The 20,535-nt window shown below is 39.7% G+C and overlaps 1 protein-coding gene across 1 annotated transcript in view; it reads right to left on the bottom strand.

The window, feature by feature from the left end:
* The window catches only part of RAB3C (RAB3C, member RAS oncogene family), a 304,608-nt gene that overhangs the window by 155,699 nt on the left and 128,374 nt on the right, over positions 1-20,535 (bottom strand). Inside the window, exon 2 of the mRNA XM_075543027.1 lies at positions 5,585-5,703. Coding sequence (XP_075399142.1) covers positions 5,585-5,703 — 119 coding nt within the window. The remainder of the gene's footprint in view (positions 1-5,584; positions 5,704-20,535) is intronic.

The following is a 20,535-nucleotide window of genomic DNA, read 5'->3' as shown; positions in this document are numbered from 1 at the left end:
GGTGGGTGGGAGAGGAAGGGGGAAGAAATGGGGAGCTTATATTAGGGTCACAAGTTGGAAGAGAATGCTGGCATATGTGCAAATGTGCTTGACACACTGGATGAATGTATGGATTGTGATAAGACATGTAAGAGTCTCCAATAAAAGAATTTAATTAAAAAAAGAAAGAAGACTTTCTACCTTTCAATGTAATGAAAGTGCACTTTATTATGAAGGTACAGATACATTTCAATTAACTTTTCTTCGTACTGTACATATCTTTCTATATTGTTTTTCCTAACTTTCAGATAAGTGGTAGGAAACAAGGGATTTAAAGAATGAATTTCTTCCTGCTTGTTTCTCTCAGTATGCCTTCCACCAGGAGCCGAAGTATCAGCAAGCTCTTCATACCTCAATCCCTCACAGTCATGCTGCACATGGGAAGCGACTCTGGTCTGGTGAGCTGGATTTTCCCAATAGGTTTCTGTTAACTATGTCACTCTGCTCTCATTCCTTAAACCTTGCCTAGGTCTTGGATGGAAAATTTTGTATACTTTTATCCAATTAAGAATAGTGTACAAAATATCCGCTTTCTGCTACTTTATTATGCTTACTGGGGATGCAAACAAGTGTAATATAGACTTTCCCTGTAAGTAGTTTATAATATAAAAGGGGCTTAACATCAGAATAACTAAAACCAAAACAACTAAATGTAGTTGTCTCATAGTAGCAATGCATACACAAGCTTCAATCTTTGGTTGAGAGGAAGAATAGAACCACTGAGTCATTCATGACTGTCAGTCTGAAACAGTGTCTATATTTTCCTTTGGGAAATCTAGGAAGGATACGATCCAGTACAGCTCCTTGGATCATTGATTCAGAATGGGCATTGAATTGCACTGTATTTGGTATTACAGAAAAATATCAAGGAACTCATAGCCTAATACAGCAGACAAAATGTAATCAAAGAACAACAGAACCAGCTATGTTCTTTATGATAGCTTGGATCCAGCGAGCAAGTGTGTCTACCACTGCCTGCTGTGACTGGAGGGGGGTGAGAAGGAGAGTTGTGGAGATCCCCCTAAGGGCTGTAGCAGAGTTGACATGTGACGTCCTTTGGTGGGAGAAAAAGAATTTACATAATTTACCAAGAAAGGATTCTAGGCACAGTGTTTGTTTGTTTAAAAAAGAAACTTTGTTAATTGGGGGAAATTTGGTCTAGATGAAACACGGAAGAGAACAGTAGGAGAGGATGTTAGTAAAATGATATATGAAGGCAACTATGTCCACCCTGTTAGAGAGTTTAGATTTCATTATAAATCATTGGTCTGAACCAGAAATGGAGCTTATGATTCATCTGTACACTCAAATTCAAGCTTTCAAATAGATGTATATCCAAATTTGTCACTGGGCATTTTGAATGTAGTCTGCCCAGACTGGGATTTGCACATCTATATGCTGCCAACACACTGTGGGTGACTTTGATATGCTCTCCAGTCACTGCTCATGACTCTCATCTTAGAAAACGTTAAATAACATCTCATTAATATAGGTAGCATTACTGTTATACTGAGGGTTTTGTTTTCAGTTGAGAATCACATCCAAGTTCATTCGGAAGGATAGCTCTGATGACAATGGGAAGCAAAGTCTGCCGAGAATGGGACCTGAAGGCAAGAAGAGGGAAGGTTCCTGGCGTGAATGTGAGCTAGTGATAGGCTGTGTGAAGGCAGCAGCACATGGACAAAGGGGAGGCAAAGATTGGACAGATAATGAGAAAGTCAAAATTTTTGGCCTTGATTGTCAATGAGATGTGCTGGGTAAAACAGGGAGAAATCAAACACAATGCTCAGATTTCTACGTCAGATATCTGAGTTATAGTGGATTCATTATCTGAGATGATAGGTGCTGGCCCAGATACAATGTCCACAAACACATTGACTCTCAAAGAGCAAATATTCAATAATTATTGTTGAATGGATTTAAAAAAAACTCAGCCAACCAATGATCATATTATTATGGATGAAAAATGTACTAAGGATTATTTTATAAGTTTTTTAGGTTTTTGACAGATAGATACATCCATCTATAGAAAGTTAAGGAAGATTTGCATAACCATAAATGAAACAACAGCAGCACAACAACCAAGCAAGCAATACAGAAAATACCACCAAGAGTCAACATTTAAAAACTATACACTGGCTTCCAGAAACAGCGAGTAGTCTAGTTTTGTTCTATAATAACAAGAGGTGAACTTCAAAAAATATAGAGAATCGTAATGCGATGTGTGTGACATTCAGGCTGAAGAATTTTAATTCATTCAGGGGGCAATGATGAGTCATGGGGAACTTTGGAGTAGGGGGTGTTCCTTGATCTTTAGGAGCATGCTCTTTTGGAAGATTTCATAGCACCAGGAGAGACGCTAGAATGGGGCAGGAAAAAGTCTAAAGGTATAAACACGAATTAAAAGATTACTGTGATGGTAGAGGTAGCAACTGAACAAGGATGGTCATAGGACTGGAAACCAGGGGCAGATTCAATGGGTATTCAGAAAATAAAAACATGCAATGTCTGGAAGTTCTAGTTGGACCCAGGCTGGGCTCAGGATGATGTCAAGCAATGAGGTTTCAGTAAATCGAAATAATGATGTGAGAGGAGGAAGCAGTTTCTGGTGATAACTGATTCTGAGGTGCCAGCAGGATGTCCAGGTGCAGAAACATTTCAGGAATCTGAAAAGGCAACACTGCGGTTTAGGAGACCATTTTGGGGCCAAGAAATTTAAATCTGGGAGCCATCTGTGTGTGTGAGCGATAAGTGCATGGATAAGATTGCCAAGGAAACGAAGAACAAGCCCAAGAAAAAGCCACACGGCATTCTTACTGTTGGCAGGATGGAGAGCGAGTGAGATCCAGAATGGGGAAAGAGGAGCTATCAAGGAGAGAAAGAAAACAATATGGAAACAGTGCTTCAAATGAGCGCAGAACAAGTCAGATCTGGCGTCTGAGGAGGATCAAGAAGACTAAGAAAGGGCCAAGAGACTTGTCGCCATGGGAGGAAGGGCTCATGGATGGAAGCACCTTGATTCGGGGTACAGAAGGTGTGGAGGAAGGGAGGCATGAGGAAGCTCAACATTTCCAGATCATTTTCGACGCAAGGGTCAGGGGTATTGACAATATGGGTCCTGCCATTGTTGCCAGTTGATTTTAATGAGCTTAGTAGATTCTTCCATCTAACCCCATTAGTCTGCTAATGGAAACAGCAGGGCTAGACGAGCAACAAGAACCAACAGCCTTAGACGCCCTGAAGATCTGGAGCCACATTCATGAGCTTTCCCTAACGAAGAGCACTGAGTCTCAGTGCTTCCTGAGGGAAAACAGTGAAGATTAAAACCATCATTTTACATGACAGGATATGCGTCATAGGTGTGTGTGGCGATTAAGTAGCACTCACAACAAGATTCATTGAGCAAAGCCGTTTATGTACCAATTTGAAATAAACTTTGATCATATATTAAATCCTTATATAATATATGTACTTGAGTATAAGTCGACCCGATTATCAGCCAAAGCACCTAATTTTACCACAAAACTGCATTAAGAATGTGCTGAAATACTCGGCATACACTCGAGTATATAGGCATCTGTTTTTTTCTATCTCTGGACACTCTCCCATTTTATTTTGTACTAAGCTTTCAGGTACTAGAATCTTCAAATTTATGAATTGGACAAAGCTGACATTTTGATAATAGTGCAACGACTGTACAGGAAATTCTTGTGTCTACTTGTCTCATCGGTATGTACAGCAGAATAAAGCACTGCCTGGCCCAGCACCATCCTCACTGTTCGTCCTCTGCTGTGTCCACTGCTGCAGCCACTGTGTCAGCGATCTCATGGAGGGCCATTGACCCTCTGCGTTACCAAGTATGATGTCCTTCCCCAGGAACTGTCCCCTCATTGCATGCCCCAAATACAGAGACAAAGGTTATGACCCTTGAGTCTAAGGAAAGTTCTGGCTGCACTTCTCCCAATTCATTGTGCTCTTCTGGTATCTATGGTCTATTTAATATTCTTCCCTAATATCATAATTCAAATGCATCATTTTTCCTCTGGTCTTCCTCATTCTTTGTCCAGCTTTGACAGGCACACAAGGTAAACGAAAATACCATGCTTAGATCAGGCACATCTTAGTCTCCAAAGTGACATCTTTGCTTTTTAAGCCTTACAGAGGTGTTTTACAGCAGATCTGCCCAAGGAAATAGTTTGATTTCCTAACGGCTGCTTCCATGGGTGGTGATGGTGGGTGGAGGCTACTGAAGCCTCTTTTTTACATTCCATTAAGAGAGTTTTTGTTTTCACGTGGGTCTTACTCCTTTTCAGTGTCCAGCTACACATCTTCCTTTGAACTGCTATTTCTTGAATTGTGTATTTGTGCATGCATAATGCAAATGTAGGTGTTTTCCCAAACGGACAATTAAAATGTAAAAGGATCTCAAGTAGACGGAAGCTTTGATAGTACCTGTCTCTCAGTGGAATGAGTATGTGTATGAGTACATCATTTTGAATATCTATTGATATTTCTAAAAGATCATTTGGGAAAGCAGACAGACAAGTAAATGACTTTCATTTCATCCGTGTATTCTAATTTCCCCTGACACAGTCTGTGTCTGTATTTGGAGTTAAGATGTGATATCTGCTCAGTGCTGGTCATTATTTGTCACCCACACCAGGGGGACTTCATTTTCCGCCCAAAGCCCTAGTTAGACCTAAAGCATCACACAGCCTTGCTGTCAAATCTTTATAGTCTCCCTCCGCTTCCCCCCCCCCCCCCCAGTCATTGATGGGATAGGAGGAGGTAAGCTGCAGGCATAGCAGTAATCCCTCCCCCGCTAGTCAACTGATCATCACAGGATTTACCTCCAGGTGGTTTCTTGTAGCAAGAGTCAGAGGGATTTGGGTTTCATCTTTTCCTTCAGCCCAGCCCCGGGAAGTTTTTCATTCTGAAGAACCCACTTAACAACTGTTCTAGACCAGAGGTCAGCAAACTCTTCCTGGAAAGGGCCAGCGAGCAAGTATTGTGTGCTTTGCATGCAACATGGTCTCTGTTGCCAGGACTCAATTGTGCCCTGTCAGGGTGAGAGCGGCACAGATAACAACCGAAGGCAGACAGAAATGGGGTCTATTTTCTAATAAAACTGTAGTTACAGAAACACACGGCATGCTGAGAATTTGGCCCACAGCTGGGACTTGGCCCGTGGGCTGTAGTGTGTTGTTTATTGTACACCAGTACATTTCTCAGCCATTCATTATTTGCAGTTGAAAACGCAGAAGCAGTGTTCTACTCTCCATGGAGCAAAGGCTGACAGGATGAAATGCATAGAACTGACAAAATGTAGGGGGGTGGGGAATCACAAAATGGTTTGTCATCAATCACTACATAATGGCTCTAAGCATAATGAGCATGTGTTTGTTTTATGAAGGACAAGTGGGCCTGCAGAGTATCATAAATACACGCCTTGCCTGGCAGTAGGGTAATTGCTGTGGGGGAAGAAGAGAACGTTGAGTGGAAGACCCTCATTGTAATGTGTAATACAAGGTCTGCTCTTACTCACCAATCCTGTACAGCATTGAAGGACTCTTCGTTTGTGATGTCGTACATTAAAATAAAGCCCATGGCTCCACGGTAATAGGCTGTGGTGATAGTCCTGTATCTCTCCTGGCCTGCTGTGTCCTAAAAAATAACAATAATAAGCTCTCAAAAATAAGACAATACTTCTTGTGGGAAGTGATTCATGATTCAGAAAAGTCACAGCACAAATTTTAAAGCATCCTTGCAAAATATAACTCTATATCTTTTTTAGTCATGGTTCTTCCTACTGACTTTCATATGGTGCCTCTGCAGTATTGGGAAAAAGTTCTTTTTTGCATAAAGGTCTGGCCAAAGTTTCTCATATTTATGTTCACTCCCATTAAGTCACATCTAACAGGCCTTGGTTGGTGTAGGTCAGCTTGCTCACTGCTAATTGAAAGTGGGTGATTTACATCTACCCAGAGGTACCTCAGAAGAAAGGGGGGCTTGGCATTTTACTTCTGAAAAACCGGTCATTGAAAACATGGAGCACAGTTCTACTCTGACATACATGGGGTCTCCTTGAGTCGAGATGAGTTTGGGGCTGAGGTCGGGGCAAGGGGAGTGTTGGTGGCGCCTTGGTTAAAACACTTAGCTTTGAACTAAAAGGCCTGTGAGCCCAATCCATCAGCCACTATTTAACAGGGAAGATGCGTGGCATTGGGAACCATCAAGTCTCTCTACTCTCCTCAGGAGGCTGGGAGGGAGAGGGAGAACTTGAACTGCCAAGATCTCATCTAACAGTGGAGTGCTTAAAGTTTTTGCCTCCCAATAGTCAGTAAGTCGCAGCAAAGGGCATGGTCTTCAACCTTATTTGGATTTAATACCAGAAACTCAATCTAGTTGGAGGCATTTGTCACTTAAAGCTTATTAAGACTAAAAAGTCACAACAGATCAAGGAACTATGGTAACAAACATAAAGAGGAAATTTCTGTTTTCGTCAAAACCTAGGGACGCATAACAAATACAACAAAATTAATAGACTCCACCTTGACTGTGTATTGATACTGGTTAGTTACAACAGTTTCAGAATTATACACTCATTAGCATTTTCTTCCAGGAAATCAGGAGGAAAGAGACAACACTTCATTATATGTGGCATTTAGTAATGATAAAGAAGGTTATAATGGAAAGAAAAGATCATTTCATAATGTCAAGTGCCACTAACATAATTAACCATGAGCAGTCTCAGAAAGCAACTGACTGAAAAGGTAACTCTTCTTAGTTTGGTCAGGAAACTAGCTTCAAATCTGGCTCTTCCCCTCCCTGATAGATTCTAATAACTGGATAGACCTGTTGATATTCTAAAAAGGTAGGCTTCTAGATTGAAAACTGAAATCATAAATCTCTTACCAAGAAAATAAGGGAGGAAAACATAATTAAAAAATAAAAACTGTCATCCAGGAGTGACAGCTTTCATTGTTCTGGTTCTTAAGAAAAATAAAAGTGTTCTGCTTGGTTCAAATGTTTTGAATTCTCAATCGTCTCTTTCAGAACAAAATTGGACTTTAGTGAATGGTTTGATGAATAAACATTTGAATGTCTGTCAAGAGAAGAATGGCTTACAGGTAACAAGCAGAACTTTCTCAGTTTGAATTTTGACATTTTTGTCTCTGCATTATTCCTCCAAAGAAACTCCCTCACTGCCCCGCCCCCACTGTGTGTGCTGCATTCACAAATCCTTAGGAGGCCACAATGGAGATAATATGTAGTGTTCAGCCTGAGAAAATAGCTTTCTTTCACAAGGTATGAGCAATATTGTAATTTGTTCTTTGTTGTGTAATTTGTTCTCTGTGTTGAATAAAAGGGAAAATGGAACCAATCATTAGAACAAAGCTAAACTCAGTATCAACAAATTAAAATGCATTACTGAACCGAATGTCTAGATAGAGAAAAATAGATAGTAGGACAGGCAATCCTTGTAGATGACGGAGAAGGTAATTTTCTAGACGGAGAAATAAAACACATACATCGGTGTTAACTGATCACCAATGGTACTTTAATTAAGCTAACAAAAAATAAATCAAAGACTGCAACAGTCCAAAGACAACGTCAATAAAATGGGACCTGGATGATTGCAACACAAGACATGAAACATACATTAGTGAGCTGCCAAAGGGAGGAGGGGGTTGAAGCAGGATAATAGGTCGTTCAAGCAGGTGAAGAGCTCAACCTCTACTTTGCTACATTGTGTACCTGCAGGGGTTACTTTAAATCGTAAAAGGAAGATCAAATCGTGTTCAACACAATTAGACATTAAAAGAGATTGATCAATTCATTTGCTCATTCAATAAGCATTTAGTGGATATGCAGTACAAGTTCTTCTTCTTCATCACCATCATCATCATCATCATCGTCATCATCACCATCATCACCATCACCATCATCATCATCATCACCATCATCATCATCACCATCATCATCATCATCATCATCGCCATTTGTCATCTAATCGATCCAGATTGGGTGATCCCATATGTTTCAGAATAAAGCTGCATGTACTCCATAGCAATTTCGTCTTTATTAAATTCAAAAACTGTTGTGGTTAAGAATCTACACAGCAAAGTATACATCAATTCAACCATTTCAACACACACCACCTGGGGACCTTGGTCACATTCGGAGGGGGGGGGGCAGCCATTTGCAGCCTCCTTTTCTGAGTGGTCCCTCCCTGGTTCACATAATCTCACCGCCTACAGGTGCCTAGCTAATCTTTAAATTGCTATTGTCAATATGGCCCCATACAGATCATTCTAAGAGGAGCACAATGCTCAAAGCAGTCATTATTTATTAGTTTTACTAAAATAATTATTTGGTTTTAAGATGCTTTCAGGGGATATTACTGGTTTAAGGTTTAAACATGATCCCAGAGCAATAGTTTCAGGGGTTTAATTACCTTATGACTAGCCCTTCTCAGTAGGTAGCTTCAAACTGCTCCCTACTGTCTTCCTTTCCAGCTACAAAACTTCCATTAGTATTTCTGGTAGGCTAATCGAGTATATATAAACTCTCTGCTTCTGTTTCTTTGGGAATTTTTAAATTCATCCACAACCTTTAAAAATATATATTATTAATTGGGAGTTAATACATATATCATTCCATAGTTCAATCACATCCAGCAGAATTGTACAATTGCTACTACAATCAGTTTCCACCATTCTTTTTCTTCCTGGACTCCCCCCCACTCTGTCTGAAACCCTTCTTTAAAAAAATCATTTTATTGGTAACTCTTACAGATATCATATTTCATAGTTCAGTCATATCAAGCACTATCGCACAATTGCTACCACAATCAGTTTCAAACCATACTCTCTTTTCTTGTACTCCTTGGTATCCACCCCCCACCTTTCCCAAGCTATCCCCCAGGAACTCTTATTTATGCATATATTTGTAGTTTCTTACACTATCCAATATATTCATTCACATACAATTCTGTTACTCCCTCCCCCTGAGTGGGGTTATATAGTATTCAATGCTATCAGCTCCCCCTTCCTCCTCTTCCCCCTTCTCCCCCTACCATCAGGGCTATAATTCTGATCCTTGGGGTTGGAAAGGGATTCGAGGGAGGGCAGTGTGACCACCTTGCTGCCATGGGTTGAAGATGTCCTTGGAAACTGACTTAGCTTGGTAGCCAAAGCAAAGATAAGACAAGAGCTCTGTGCCGGATTTGTGACCTGCTCCGGATCTCCAGCCTGCTCTCATGGATCTCCTGCCTGCTCATGGATCTCCAGCCTACTCCAGAGATCTCTGTCCTGTTCATGGGTCTCTGGCCTGCTCTGGCTCTCCAGCTAGCAGCCACATTGTCTGATCTAACAGATTTTCTGATCTAACAATGGGAACACAGATAGGTGATTCTAAATGGGTACCCTCTTCCCAGAAGTCTCCTGAAACCCTTATTCTACTTGCTGTGCCTTTGCTTCATTAATTATGGGTTTCATAAACCAAAACACAGAAAAACATATAACGCAACTTCCAGAGGGTGACCTCCAATGACATAACACCTCTTAGGTACACCCTACTTTACTCTTCTAACTTTCAAGATCTTAACATTTATCTTTCTGGCCTCCAACATTTTGAAAGAAAAATCGGCACTTAATCCTATTGGGGCATCTTTGTATGTGACTCATTGCTTCTCTCTCCCTGCTTTCTGATTTCTCTCATCTTTAATTTTTGAGAGACTCACCATAATACATATTGCTGTAGATATCTTGGTTTCATTCTGCTTAGAGTTGTGTGAGGTCATGGGCTTATAGTTTAATGTCATAGATTGTGAAATTTGCTGTCATTCTTTCTTCAAAGTATTTCTGCCCCTTCCTATCTTTCATCTCCATCTGGTATTCTCATGATTCACATGTTAGGTCTCTTAGGCAACCATTCTTATTTCCCTTCAGTATCTGTGATTTTAACAATGCTGTTATTGTTCTTAGGTGCCATTAAGTTAGTCCTGACTTAAAGTGACCCCAGGGACAATAAAACCGAATACTGCCCATTCTTACGTCATCCTCAAAATTGCTAAGTGTGAAATCATTGTTACAGCTACTGTGTTTATCTCACTCAGGTTCTTCTTCTTTTTCACCCATCATCCCCTTTACCAAGCATGCTATCTTTCTCCAGGGATTTATCTTCCTGATAACATGCCTAAAGTACACGAGACAGGGTCTTGACAGCCTTATTTCTACAAAAACAAAACAAAAACTATACTAATTGGGAATTCGGAAGATAAGAGAAAAAAGTATGAGAAAGTAATGCAAACTTATATGTAAGAAGGAAGATTCCAAGGTGCATTTTGGCTGTACTTCTTCTAAGGCAGATTTATTTGTTCTTCTAGAAGTCCATGGAATATTTATTATTTATCACAGACACGATCATTCAAAAGCATGAACTCTTCTTTGCCTTTCCTTATTCATTACCCAACTTCCACGCACGTACGAGTTCATTGAAAACACCACATCAGTAACAATTCCGTCCTCAAGATGACATCTTTGCGCCTTAGCAATTGTCCAAGGTCTCTTGAAGTAGATTTGCCCATTGTTATATGCTGTTTGCGCGAGGAGCCTTGGTCACACAGTGGGTATGTATTGGGCTGCATATTCAATAAAACACAGGTAAATATCTATGCTTTCAGTCAAGATCTGTCTGACATCAGCAGTTTTACTCCTCATTCTTTATTCTCTTCAGAAACTGGCTTAAATTTCTGGAAGCTTCTTGTCAATGTATTGTCACAACCACTTAAAAATTACCTTGTGTGTGAAATCAATGATATTGTTCAATGATTTCAATGGCTTTCTTTGGAGTGGATGCAAAAATGAATCTCTTCCAATCAGGTGGTCATGTTTTCCAAATCTCTTGGCATAAATGAATGCGTGCATCCAGTGTTACATCTCTTTGATGTAGCATCTCCATCAGTGTCCTGTCAATTGCAGAGGCTTTGGTTTTGACAATAGTTGTCAGCTTAGCTTTCTTTCTTTAATACTATTGGTTATTGATCATATGCTATCTCTTGAAATGGTTGAACATTGAACAAACTACTTTTGTATGGTGAATGTGTATATGCTTCCATGTTCTTTTGATTCTTTCTATGCCATCTGATATTTTACCCACAGAAAATTTCAATATTTCAACTCAAGGCTTGGATTTTTTCCCCTGCAGTTCTTCCAACTGTAAATATGCCAAGTTACTCTTCCCTTTTGGCTTTCTCACTCCAGGTCTTTGCACATTTCATCATAATACTTTTCTTATATAGTCCTCCTTTGAAATCTTTCATTTGGCTGGTTTACACCATCATTTCTTCCATTTGCTTTAGATACTCTGTCTTTAGAGAAAATTTCAGTCTATTCTAACATCCACTTGTGTCTTCTTTTTTCCCTGCCTTCAACGATCTTTTGCTTTCTTCGTGTGTGATGTACTTGTCCTCTCGAAACTCACCTGTCTTTGGTCATTAGTGTTCAGTGGTTTAAATCTCTTCTTGAGATGGTTTCTAAATTTATATGAGATGCTCAATTGGGCTCTTGTGAATTTATATTAATTGTTATTTATAATTATATGTTATAATTATAAAATGCAATCTTATAATTCTATAGTATAAGAATGTAGATTGTCTTGCAAAATTCTATCATGTGATCTCTACTGTCATTTTTATCACCAAGGCCTTCTTTCCCCACTACCAACCACTTATCCTTTGTTTGCAATGCTTGCATCCCAGTGACTAATAACTTATTATTGAAATTTGATTTTATGTTTAACTTCAGATTATGGAAAACTACAAAAGCCAAACTCACAGCCATTGAGTCAATGCCCATTGATTGTGACCTTACAGGACAAAGCAGGACAGCCCCTGTGGCTTTCTGAGACTGTAACTCTCTCCAGGAGTAGAAAGTGCTGTCTTTCTACCTCAGATCTACTCCCCCCTAGAGTATCCAATGGCAAACTCTAAAAACTTAAGCTGTCTCTGCATGGACTTGAACCACCAACTTTTCAGTGAGCAGCCAAATACATGAACCATTTGTATCACCCAGGGGCAGTGTTATGTATCCATTGAATTTAGTTTGTCTATTCTAGGTGGTATTTTATATAATTACATATTGTACACATTTAATTAACCAGAACACTATGTTTCTTACATGTGTGCAAAAGGTTATGCAAGTGGTAAAGTAACAATTTTTAATGAAGTAGAGAGTATAGCAGTTTAAATTTGCAGAGCAGTTAATTCTCTCAGTGGAAATATTCTTTTATATATACATATATAGATAAATACATTTATACACATATATGATTAGTTCTGAATAACATTGTTTAAAATAACCAGAATTATATATATTTAATTTAATAAAATTTCACCCTAAAATATTGAGATATTTTTATTTCAATAAGAGAAAAATCTAAAACCATATATATATTGATATACAACCTCCCAAAGTAACACAAAAATCCAAAATTCTGATTATTATCCATCACTTCTGTATATGAGGTTAATTCTTTATTTCCTTAAATAGAATTCAAACAGCACTGGACTTAGACTTATAAAAAGAACAAGCAAATGAGGACATGTAAATATTTTATGTTGTTGAATATTTTTAAAATTGAATAGGAATAATTTTTTCCTTAGAGCAGTTAAATCTCTAGTAAAATAAAATTTATAAACCCCTCTTCCCTATTAATCTTGTTCAAACAGTCAGTTTGAATTCATTGATAGTCACGTAGCTATACCAGCATCTGTGAAACAAGCCCGCGTTTTAGAGGACAGTACTAATAAACCTGCCCCTAAATAGCTCTTCAATCAATTTAAATGCTCCTCCTACCGATTGCCCTTTATCCATCCTCTTGACACCAGCAGACTTTATTGATCAGATTTTCTTGTCATGATGTTTAGCTTTGGAATATCAAAACCTCCATTTCACAATGGGATCCACTTTTAAGTAAAACCTAATAAAATAAGCCCAAGGCAGAATGATAAAACTTGACCTATTATTTCAAGGCAGTGTTACCATGGCAATTCATCTTCGCCTAGAAGAGAGAAAAAGCCATATATAGATCCTTTGGTGTGTGTGTGGGGGGGGGGGTATCATGGGTGGGGAGTGTCTTTGACTCCACACTCGGTGATACCCTGGCCTATCTACCAATTGTATTTTTATGCTCATGAAATTTGGAGTCACTTTTCAGTAAATACTATTTAAATGTTCAGATGAATTCTTTTCATGACCTTAACAAAATTTACAATTAAAACCGAGTAAAAGAGTCTTTACATATTTTATTTTGAAAGCTTGTTTTCTGAATATGCCCAGAACAGAGGCAGAGAAAAATGCCTTTTCTGTGGGGTTTTATTTTTATTCTTTTTGACATGCTTCTTCCAATTGGGATTTTGATTATGCTCAACTTGTTAAAAACCTGAGGGAAAAATAAATGCAGGCAACTTAGAGCTTTTAGCTAAGGTTGGTGAGAATTTTTCTTTATAGCACTGTGGTGAATCAGATTAAATACATGGTTTAGAAGCATGACCGGTTTTTAAGTGTATCTTTTACTATTGCTCTAAAATTAGTAATTAAGACTCAAATCAGACTCTTTTTGCAAAGGATTGGGGAGCTTCACTCCCTCAAGTCATGTGGTAAGCTGGGTGGGTGGCTGTCTACTTAATCCTGATCTGTGCCCTTGCTCAGGCACATACCTGGAGAGAGAGAAGAGGACTAAGGAAGAGAGAGATGCCATGCGGTGGTTGATTTCCCGTGGTTTCGTATGTGAAGGTCATATGAGTTTCCTATGGATCAGTGCACACGCGAGCAGGTAGCTATCCTTATGGCATCTTGCCAGTGACCCACATTCCAGAGAATTGTCTATGGAGGGAGGTAGGAGGCCAAGGAGAAGGAGAGGATATAGTGTCTCTACTTTTGCATGCCTAGGATGTCTTTATTTAATGCTTAGTTGGGATTAATGCTTTTTGTACAATGCTAGCTATATTTCTTCTGCTATTCATAGCATCATTCCATTGTTTCTAGCACCTGATAATATCTTTTCTCTGAAACTGCTTTTAAGAATTTTTCATTTTTGGTCTGGTCTAGTTTCACTGTGATGTGGCTACATGTCTATTTCCTTAATATGAGTTATTAGGGGATCAGTTTCCTTCCTAATTTTGAAGATTCTTGGCTTTCAACAATTTTGGGAGGAAAAAGCAGCCATTATCTCTTTAAATTATTTTTAGCCTTTCCTTTGTATTACTTTATTTTGGAATTAAAATTAGGTGGCAGGCAGATAGGGTGGCTAAACAACCTGGTTTTCCCAGGAAGTCTTACTTTTTGAGTATAGTCTATTACCAACTTGAGTAACCAAGTATTTTTTCATAGTATAAAAATTATAGAATTTAATTCTTATTTGAAACTAGATCTAGATTTCCCAAATATATCCATATCTCGATGGATAATTTATAGATCATTGCCACATCAGTATTTTTTTAGAGAGGAGGGGAGAGTGTTTAAAAGTTGGATGAGTCACAACAACGCAAAACTTGTCAGTTTGAAACCTTAACTTTAGACTAGTAGTGTTTCTGTGACTTACTCAGTCCCTACCCAGGTTGAAAACTTGTTTTGCAAAATCGAAGAAGAGGATTAAAATGATGCGTTGTCATGTGGTGTCAGAGGGCTGGATCTGGGTAGCAAGTTACCTTACCTCTTTTGTATTCTGTCTGTACCTCCTCCTCTTCTTGATGATGTTGCCTGGTCCTAGAAGTATTACTACTTAAGATCACCTCACCACCTCCACTATCAATAATATACTACCATGATTTAAAAATGTACTCCCTATGCAAAACCATCCTGTGTCTTATAATTGGCCAGAAACAAACTTAACATTCATTAGATTCCTTTTCACCTGGCTTAACAAGCCCAACTTTATATTTTCAATTGCTATACATCTGTCTTCCTGTGCTTTTGTACCCATCATATCAGAATTGGACCAGGCTCCCCAATTCCATCCTATGTTTCCTGATACCTGTCTTTTACGTGCATGTATGTTTATTAAGGAGGAATCCTGGTAGCATAGTGACTCAGTGTTGGGCTGGCAATCTCAGGGTCAGCAGTTCCAAACCACCAGCTAACCCTAGGGAGAAAGATGAGGCTTACTACTTCCATAAACAGTTATGGTCTCAACCCCACAGGAGCAGTTCTATTCTGACTTAGAGGATTGAATGAGGTCATTGCTGACTCATAGTGAACCTCTAAGCCGGAGGAGAACTGCTCCTGTGGGTAAGAACTTGTAACTGTTTACGGGAGTAGAGAGCCTCATCGTTTTATATACTCAGATAGACATTCACCGAAGCACCCAGTTTTTCAGTCTTGTGTTTTCAAGCTCAAGAAAACCCCTAAACATCTCTTTTTAAAAAGTGAAAGTGCCCAATCAGTTGAACATTCTTTTTCTTCTTCTAAACGAAACAAAACAAAACAAAATAAAAAACTTGTTCTTAATTTAGTCTAAGCATTTTAATGCCTGGGTCACGTTTAGTCTTAAGTGCCAATATAAATATAAGGCAAAAGTCAGATTGTTTGACCTAATTAATATTTGGTCTCAGTTAACTCCTTGTTTAAAACCAACCACACATTGAAAATTCATATTGCTAATATTGCACTGGGCACAGTGCAGAATAAGCATGTGCCTGCAAGACACCATTCTACATCCATGAACTGACATTCCCTATAAACATAAGGATGACTGAGGATGGCACCGCCCCGGGCAGTCCACCCTTCTGTTGTGCACAGGGTCCCGATGAGTCACAACCGACGCAGCAGCATCTAACAACAGTGCCATAAACCGGCCAATGAAGGCGCCTGAGAAAAGGAGTGTGTGTGAAGGGCTTGTAACATACAGTGTGCAGGCCATGCTCAGGGGACCAGAGCGAGAACAGGCAGAACCGAGGAAAGCTTGAGGAAAAGACAGGGTTGCGCAGGTCCCCAGAGGTGGACAGGCTCTGAAGAGCTGAGGGCACACGCTTACCAGAGGAGCGACACGATGCCAACCACATGATGGAAAGACACATGGATTTGGGTCAGGACAAAACGAGACGGGCACTTACCATTTATCCTTTATGCATTGCACACCACTTGCCTCCCACAGTGATTACAATCCTCTTTGAAATATTTTGTTTGGCGTCAAAATTTTAACCAGGAGCTACAATGATAATGTAATTTCTATGTCTGTCTTTCTGCCCGTCTGTTTCTCTTAAACTACAGCATATTTTTTGTTTTCTTCAGTGCAGTGGAGTTGCATCTGGCTGACAGGGACCCTCTGCATGACAGACTAACACACTGCCCTCCACACCATCCTCACAACGGTTCCTAGGTGGCAGCCCAGTTTTGCAAATATTGTCAATCCATCTCATTGAAGAGCTTCCTCATCTAGTTGAAGAAAGCCTCTCATTAAAAAAATAACTATTGTATATAAAGGGGACAAAATTGAGGAGACATTCTTGGTCCTTCTAGAGCAGCAAAGGAGGAGAAAATAACAGTCTATGATCTGGGTCCAGATGCATGAATGAACAAGCAACTTTATTGGCCTGTTGACATAGAGATAATCAATCTTTTAAATTAAAGTTCTTGTGAGGATTCAATAAAATCACAGTTACAAAGATTTCTTGCCCATACTAGGTGCTCAATAAATCAGACTTTCTTCCTTTTAACACCAGAAATGGGTGGGCAAAATAACAATGGATTTAGGTTCCTACCACGTTTAGATAGTCATAGGCTGTGTGGCTTTGGAAATATCACCTCTGGCCTCACTTTCTTGAATTTTAAGATGAAATTAAAACTTAATACTTAGGTGGCTGAAGTTCATTTTAAAATGCCATCAACAGCATCATCATTATTGATTGTATTAAGGGAAATAAGGGAGGGGAGTCTTTTCTAATAGTACTCGAACGTCTCTGTGAAGATGCAATGGGCTGGCTCAGTGCAACATTGCATGTAATCCCTTACTTATTCTACTCGATGGTACGAGACAAAGTAAAGAGACCTACCTACCCTTCAAAATTAGTCCAAATCCATTTGCACTCAATCATCCCGTCATGATGACATCTATTGATTCCTTTAAGGTCCTCTGTACAATCTCATTTTTATGATCGTTTTGATCTCATTAAGAGACAATGTCTATTGATTTACAACAGTGTTTGATGGTCAAAGCAGTGATTCCAAATGTCAAACTATTGCTCACATTGGGTGACAAGAATCATTGCACAATCTGATGGATATATGTTCTAAATATACAGGGAGATAACGAGAAATGAAAATGTAGAATCAGATGTTAGAGAAACCAAAGTCCGTAGCATCTCGTTCCCCACTTCCTGTAGGGAAGGAACCAGCAGGTAGTTGACTGTGCAACAGATGTGGGCAAAAGGATAAAACAGTTCAACGACCCAGAGATCAAGACTGGAAAACAAAGAGAACAGGTGTTAAGGATTGAGTGTCCACTTTGGAAAAGCTGCCTGGCTTGACTCAAGAGCTGTTGGCTGCCATTGAGTCAGCCTCATCTCAGGGTGACAAGAGAAAGAAAGACCCTGACATCCTATACCATCCCATGGTGGGCGGCAGATTGGACCATTGCGATCCACAGAATTTTTCATTGGGTGATCTCCAGAAGTAGGTCACCAGATTTTTCTTCCAGTCCATTGTAGTCGGGAAGCATTGTGCAACATGCAAGACTACAGAACACGCAGGTAGTGGCTGTACGTGAGTTGGATTTGCCAGGAACTGAACTCGAGTCTCTTAAATGGAAAAATGAGAAGCCTATTATTGAACTACGAATGCCTCATGAATCCACATAGTGTAACTATTAATAAACAGATATTTCTCTATTCTAGGTGATGAGGACTTGATGCACTTACTGAAGGACTGCCACTTACACCTCAGCATAAAGAACACAAAATACTCACAACTGGACCTATCAGCAACATTATGATAAATAGAGAAAAAACTGAAGTTCCAAGGATTTTATTTCACATGGATTCACAATCAACACCCATGGAAGCAGCAGGCAACAAATCAAATGCTATAATTAGATATATTCTGATTATGAGTGAGAATCCACTCTGATGGCAGTGAGTTTGTATTTTTGGTTTGGACACACGCTATAATATTTCGGTCACCTCATTTGCAATTGAAAGCTGTGTAATGAATAAGAAAGTAAATAATTATAAACACGAATTGTGGTATTTAAAAATAATATTGATCATGGACTGTCAGAAGAACCAAGAAATCTGTCATGGAAGTATTTCCAGAAACAACGATTGCAATACCGTATCACACACTTCGGATATGTTGTTATGAGGGGCCAGTCTCATGGTACTTTCAATTAACTCAAATGCATATGAAAGTTGGACATTAAATCAGAAAGACCAAAGAAGAATCAACACATTTGAATATGGTGCTGGTGAAGAATGTTGAAAGTACCATGAACTTCCAAAAGAACAAACAAACCTGAATTGGAAGATGTGTAGCCACAATGCTCCTCAGAGGCAAGGAGGGTAAGACTTCATCTCCCATACTTTGGACATGTTGCCAGGAGACACCAATCCCTGGGAGGATATGATGCTTGGTAAAGTAGAGGGGCAGTGAAGAAGAGGAAGGCCCTCAACAAGACAGACTGACACAGTGGCTGTAGAAATGAGCGCCAACATCAGCACCATTGTGAAGATGGATATGGGATTGTGCAGGGTTTCATCTTGCTGTAGCTAGGGCCAACATGAGTCAGAACCATCTCGAAGGCACCTAACAAGCAGTCCCTGGAAAAGGACAAGATGCTTGGTACACCAACGGGCCAATGAAGAGGAAGAAAACACTTAGTGAGATAGATTGACACTGTGGGTGAAACTGAAACACAGCCACAGCTGTGAGGATGGTGGAAGACTGAGGTGTCTTTCGCTCCACTGAATACTGTTCGTTAGGAATAGTTGTTACCTACTTGATACCACCTAACAATAAGAACGTCCATTGTAAAATAGCTTTAGACACATTTCAAAACAAAATCTATTGCCATTGAGTGTATCTGGGGACTGAGTGGAATTGCCTCACAGGGTTTCCAATGCTGTCGTTTTTTTCATGGAAGTGATTGCCTCATTTTTGTCCCACAGAATAGCTGGTAGGCTCAAACCGCTCACCTTCTTGTCAGTAGCCAGGCATTTATTAAACCAGTGCCCCACCAGTGCTCCCCCAAATAATGTTCAGTATCAAATAATACGAAGAAAGGCGAGGTGATATTATATCTAACTGGGATATCTAAACATCATAGGACAGTTTGAAATGCTAAGCGGTTGCCTAGCAATTGGATACGTAGATGGAAATAGTATACCCATTTGATTGGTGTATGTACAGGAAACAGCAGCTTTTAAAATTAGGCCTCACTCAAGCCCCGACCAGGGGTGACCTTGGGGGACCTTACATTTTTATGTGAGTTTATGTCATATCATATTTTATAAGTCAGAGCCATCCAGTGGCTTTTAAGATGAACATATTTGCAAATGAAGCTTTGGAATATCACCTGGATAAGTAGATGATAAACTGGTTTGTTGTTTACAGTTTGAAAATTTGTGAAACGACCTAGAGATGACTTCAGTCTCTGTTCTGATCCGACGTCAATATGTAGTTGAGTCTGGCGCTGAGCTCCTTCCGTGGAGGACTGCAATCAGCGTTGGGGTCAATGTCTAGCTGTGACGCTGACTGACTCAACGTTTGAGAGATGAGCCTGTGCGCAAAGACTCGGAAGGCTTCCCTTCAGCCCTCAGAAAGATGAAGAGTGACCGCCTCCAAGCTGGGAGGATATGAGGGGGCACAGGAGGCAGCCAAATAAATGTCATCAAAGATAGAACGGGAATTTGTTGAGGGGAACATGGGACCTGCGAGATTTGGGGAACATGGAAAGGTGGGCCCCTGGTTTTCAGACTGGGAGCTGTGACTTCCCCTTGTGCTGAGAATAAGCCCCTGCTTGAGGTGGGGTGAGGGGTATGAGCTCCTTGGGGCCCCTGGGCCTTTTCACATTGCTGTTGTGTGATGCTACTTTTGCTAGTGACAAAGTACAACAGTAAAGCCTAAATAAAACAATATCTAAAATGAAGTCAAATTCATATTAAAATTTGCATCAAAATCTAGAATAACATCTACAGCATTTTTTAAAATCTGGGTTTGATTTGGGGGTCTCAAAAGCCACAGGTTCAGGTCCCCTCTGCCCTATAGCCTTGCTATGAGTCAAACAGACTAACCAGCGGGTTTGTGCTTCACATGAACCAACAGCAATATTTCCAAATGAGTGAAAGATAAGAATGTCAGACACCCCAAATGAAGCAAACAAAAACATAAAAACTTGTATTGATTTATATGAAAGAGAAAGCGGGCAGGCCATGTAATATTTCAAACATCTGTAAATTAACATTTTCAATTTAAAGGAGCAATGTTATCAAGGGTTAAG

This window comes from Tenrec ecaudatus, chromosome 2, assembly GCF_050624435.1.
Source record: "Tenrec ecaudatus isolate mTenEca1 chromosome 2, mTenEca1.hap1, whole genome shotgun sequence".
Lineage (NCBI taxonomy): Eukaryota > Metazoa > Chordata > Mammalia > Afrosoricida > Tenrecidae > Tenrec > Tenrec ecaudatus.
Note: the sequence above shows the minus strand (reverse complement) of the source record. Positions and strands in the feature narration are given on the sequence as shown.